Source organism: Ipomoea nil, unplaced genomic scaffold (assembly GCF_001879475.1).
Source record: "Ipomoea nil cultivar Tokyo-kokei standard unplaced genomic scaffold, Asagao_1.1 scaffold0276, whole genome shotgun sequence".
NCBI lineage: Eukaryota > Viridiplantae > Streptophyta > Magnoliopsida > Solanales > Convolvulaceae > Ipomoea > Ipomoea nil.
The window spans coordinates 5,205,691-5,210,472 of record NW_017616704.1 but is presented as its reverse complement, the minus strand read 5'-3'; the positions used below and the strand labels follow the sequence as shown (position 1 = coordinate 5,210,472).

Genomic DNA, 4,782 nt, shown 5'->3' with positions numbered 1-4,782 from the left:
TATAATTGCCTAATAATTATTATGGTAATTAAGGAATTAATTGTACATATATTAATATAACTCCCTAATAATTATTATCTTAATTACTAGTTTTTCACACGCATTGCGCGATTGAGTTAATGCCAAATGCTTATATTTTTATATAAGTACTTTAAAGTATATCAATGCTAGATTATATTAAAGTTGGTCATGCAAAGATAATCAAATGTTAAATTTGCTTATTTAAATAGATAATTGTAAGTTTACGAATGTAAGATAATGCAATTATGTTTGATTATAATTGTCACTAAAATAATTGATGGTAATTTTCTAAATACTTACTCTAAAAATAATAGTCTAAATAATGCTAGCCTAAAAATAATAGTGTAAATAAAATCTACATTTGGTTTAAATTTCTCTAAGCATTCTTAATTCTCTTGAGAGAGCATTGTCATTCTCTTCCTCTTCATCTTTAGTATATATCCTCTTCTTTTGATTTGGTAGTGCACCATGTTCAATTGTGTTAATTGTGATATCATAGTGGGAAGCATCATGCAATGACACTACAGTGTAGGAAGAAGTGGATCTGCCTTGTTGTGTATATGCCTGGAATCTTAGTTGTACAACGAACTCTTGATCTTGTAGGTGCTTGTTAATATTTTGCAGTGGTAGTTTTTTTCCCTACATGTTTCATTCGTTGTGAGATGTGTGCCATATATTCTCATGTGACAGAATTAAACAAAATATTAATATACTTGTAGAAGGTTCATGAATATAGTACCTCTAGTTCTAGATCCATAACTTGTTTACTTGAATGTAACAACAATGACTCTGCAAGTAGTCCGAATACTGATGCCGCAATGTGCCCAGTTTCATCAACAATTTCCACATCCATTTTGCACCTGTGTATTTTGTAGTTCATATTTTTGGAATTGGTATGAATGAGTGTAGTACTTAATCTTGTGTATGTGTGTATTTTTTGTTAAATTGGTTTGTTGAATTGATACTAACCTTGGAGTACCCACGACTCTCTTTTCACCACAATGCATACAGTTAAATTGCTGGTCACTTTGTGCATAAACCTTTTTTAAACAATGGCTACATCCTATATACCAAGTGTTGTTGTTGTCAAGGTTAATGCTGATTTTGCCCTTAATCCAAGCAGGTTGAGACTATAAAATGAAAGTGATTGTTAGTTTATATTAGTTTAAATATATCTAAAGAATGCTTAATAAGTATTTTACTTACATGATTAATGAATGGTGGAACAGTCGCTATTTTTTTAATTTCTTCTTTTTCTGGATTTGCAAGTTTCATTGCAGCATTGTTGTAGTCTCGGCATCTTTTCAATGCGTCAAGTGTGTCACGATGTTCTTTCGCCCTACATAGACAATTTTAATAATGTGTTTTTCAATATAGCTACGCAAGATAATGATATATTTCGCATGTACATAAATAATTACAAGTATAGAAGTATTGTAACACCCCCCAAACAAGACCTATATAAAAGCCTTAACACATGCAGATTGAACAACAAAACTAGCACAACGGAAGATAAAACAGAAACTGGATAAAAGGAATCCGAACGGGGTGTCACGCCACGTCTACCAAACACGGTAAACGCTACGGCAAACAATCTGCAAGTGTATACATCTATCCCAAAACATCAGTCTAAAACTACTTGGGCACACAGGCCACAAAACAAGGATAAAGTGCTAAGCTACCAGGCTCTAGACATCGCGCTCGTCTAAACATCACCTGAAAGATACAAAGATAAACATTGGGACGACGCCCGATCAGCGAATAATGCTGGTAACCCACCAATACATGTGAAATATCATACATAGATAGATATAAGGTGTAAAACCATTTTCGAAACGGAATACATATATATAAGTCAAAACCAAGATCAACAGTCAACACAAGACTCATCACTCACAAGGATAACACGGGAACACATCCCAAACCACAAAGGTTAACCACATGCAAAGGATAAAGACTCACCCAACGGCAACACATGCCAAAGCAACACATGTCTCCGTGACTACACACGTCACGAGAGAAGAACACACAACGCTGGCTTTACAAGCCCTCGCAACATCACCCATCACGAGTTGGTATGCCTTCCTTATGCCCTGTTCCAACCTTATGGCTACCCCCAACCTTGTATCTTCTTTCCAACCATTACCTCCAGAACCCCTGTACTTCTTAGTCCAACCTTATTCCCCCGGGACCGTCGTCCCCCACCAACGACCACCAACGAGACCACCAATTCACGGCAACACATGCCCGGATAACACATGTTATCCCCCAAAAACGTGGACACATCACTCAGGCCACAACTCCATAATCACGTCATGGCCACCACGACGCTGCAATACCTTGGTGACTAGTGTCCCATACCACTAATCGTGCAATCCAGGTAAAGCCACACACGCACCACAACTCAACAAGAGTCAAACAACGAATCACAATGAAGGTATGAAACATACTCAATCAAGGAACGGGTCACAACCCAACAACAACAACGATGAATAACACAAGTTATCATCAACCAAACGGAAGGTACAAACCACACACACGCTAGCATTTAGACAACAAACTAGCATGCTTATCAACGGGAAAACTCAAGATAGTTCCGAGGAACACACAAAACACCTCTTGGTCCAACGAAACACAATGTTGAACACTTAGCACGATTCAAGACTCCAAAGTCCTACATGGATACCTACCATATAGTTCTAGACATACGAAACATCAGGAAGACACTCAAATAGTTCCACAAAAGAACAACGGGAAGTCAAAAGACCAAATACCGAGTCAAACGGATCACGGGGAACAAATCCCGAACAATCACCACTGTGTTCCCCACGGGTGGACCCACGGGTAGGCCCCTACCCGTGGTTCCGCCCGCGGGTACACTACCCACAAGCCTTTGTACCGGCGGGTGGGCGGCGGGTAGGGTTCTCCCCGTCGTTCCGCCCGCGGGTACATACTCCTGTGCAAAATAATCCCTTCGGGGATTTTCTTCTCCAAACACAAATTCAAGTCCAAAACATGCCAAATCTCACCAAATACAACAAAATGACTTGAACCATGGAAAATGCCAAGCAATGGCACAAAGGAACCCTAAACACAAGCTCTAGATATGCAATATCACAAGACAAATGCATAAACCCTCACATTTCAGAGCAAAACACATGTAGAATCCAAGATATCACATATAGGTAAGCAAAATAGGTTTTGTAGAGCATGGGTTACCTCTTGTAGACCAAAAGACTTCACTTTACACCACAACAAGCTCTCCACAAGGCTTACTTTCCAAACCCACTTCAAGATTAAACCAAAAGATCATAAAGATTCTACCTTTAAGGAAAAGACAACTAAGATGGAACCAAAAACACAAGATGAACTTAGATCTTACCCTCCTAGATGCCCAAATAGGTGAAAGGGTGAATCTTGGAAGCAAATCTTGAAATCTTGACAAGGGTCTCAACTTGGCTTGGAGAATAAGCTACACTTCTTTTCTAGAGATAAGGTAGAACTAATTTCTAAGAATTGTAGGGAATGAAATGAAGAAGTCTTCTAGGTTAGGTTACAGTACTAACTCTTGGTGAAAAGTCAAGAATACCCTTACTAACCCTTAGAAAGTGTAAGGAACAAAGGAACTCCCCTCAAAGCTCAAGGTACAACACAACTTTAAGGTTGACTAGTCAAATACTAGTCCTTGAGTATTAAAAATCAGGATTTTAGGAATTAATTCCTCAAATAAAATAGGATTAACTATTCAATTAATCCATGGATTGAATGTGGATTTTTTTGGGGTGTCACAAGTATACCATTCTTTTAGGTGTTCTGCTCTAGGTACCTTTGGTTCAACCAGTATTGTTGAATGAGTTCTTGTGGATAGAGAAATGCCTAGTTTATTCAAGGAATGAGATAATATAAGATTAGGTATTTAAATAAAAAATTTATACATTTTAAATCTTATTAATAATGAAATATGATTTACCTTTAAAGTGAACCACTGCGATGTAATCCAAAGATATTACAGGGTAGTTTCCTGCTTCAATTTCTTGAGTTATTTGAATACCCTCTTTGTCAACAAATCCTCCCCAAGTAGTTAATATGATTGGCTTCAACCTGTGTGTGTGTACCATGAGTTTGGTTGTAGAACCATATCATACATTGGAATGTCATAATCAAACACTGTTGCTTGAACTCGAGTTCCCTACATTTAAATATATCATTTATGATTATGCATTTGATTAATAATAATAATAATAATAATAATAATAATAATAATAATAATAATAATAATAATAATAATAATAATAATTGTTGGTCCCAAAAGAGGTAAGGTGAAAGTCTAGAGGGGGGGGGGGGGGGTGAATAGACTTTCAAACTTTTTCGCACAGAACAACAATTGCTAAGCCAGAGATAAACCAAAACTCTTAACTAGATTGTTAGAGTATGGTGCACAACGGAAATAAATAAACATAAAGTGTGTGTGAGATTGTGTGAGCAGTATATCTCGTGTAGAGCGAATATGTAAAGAGCGGTAAGTAAAGAAAGCAGTAAAGAACACAAGACAATTATAGTGGTTCGCGAGGTAGTGTAATCCTCCTACTCCACTTGCTCTTATCTCCAAGAGCAATTCACTATATCTACCACTCCTTGGTTCCAAGATACAATGAATTTCCGTGATCTAGTGCTTTGATCACAAAGCCCGCACTAATCACGCCCAGTGACACCACACTGCTGCTTCGGGTTTCACGTCACCGCGCTACTATCCCAGGATTT

General features: G+C 37.6%; 1 protein-coding gene across 1 annotated transcript; it reads right to left on the bottom strand.

Moving 5' to 3' along the window:
• Positions 1-745: 745 nt before the first annotated feature.
• LOC109156138 lies at positions 746-4,073 on the bottom strand. Its single transcript, XM_019303990.1, has 5 exons — positions 3,992-4,073; positions 3,819-3,897; positions 1,228-1,360; positions 991-1,151; positions 746-881 (listed from the first exon to the last, which is right to left on the bottom strand). The coding sequence occupies exons 3-5, from the start codon at positions 1,294-1,296 to the stop codon at positions 746-748; spliced, it is 366 nt and encodes a 121-aa protein (XP_019159535.1). The 5' UTR covers positions 1,297-1,360; positions 3,819-3,897; positions 3,992-4,073.
• Between the last annotated feature and the right edge of the window lie 709 nt (positions 4,074-4,782).

Coding starts and splice junctions, on each gene's coding strand:
- LOC109156138 (XM_019303990.1), bottom strand. CDS start 1,296: ATGAAACTTGCAAATCCAGAAAAAGAAGAAATTAAAAAAATAGCGACT. Junction 1,152..1,227: donor TTCCACCATTCATTAATCAT/GTAAGTAAAATA, acceptor TTCATTTTATAG/TCTCAACCTGCTTGGATTAA. Junction 882..990: donor AGAGTCGTGGGTACTCCAAG/GTTAGTATCAAT, acceptor CAAAATACACAG/GTGCAAAATGGATGTGGAAA.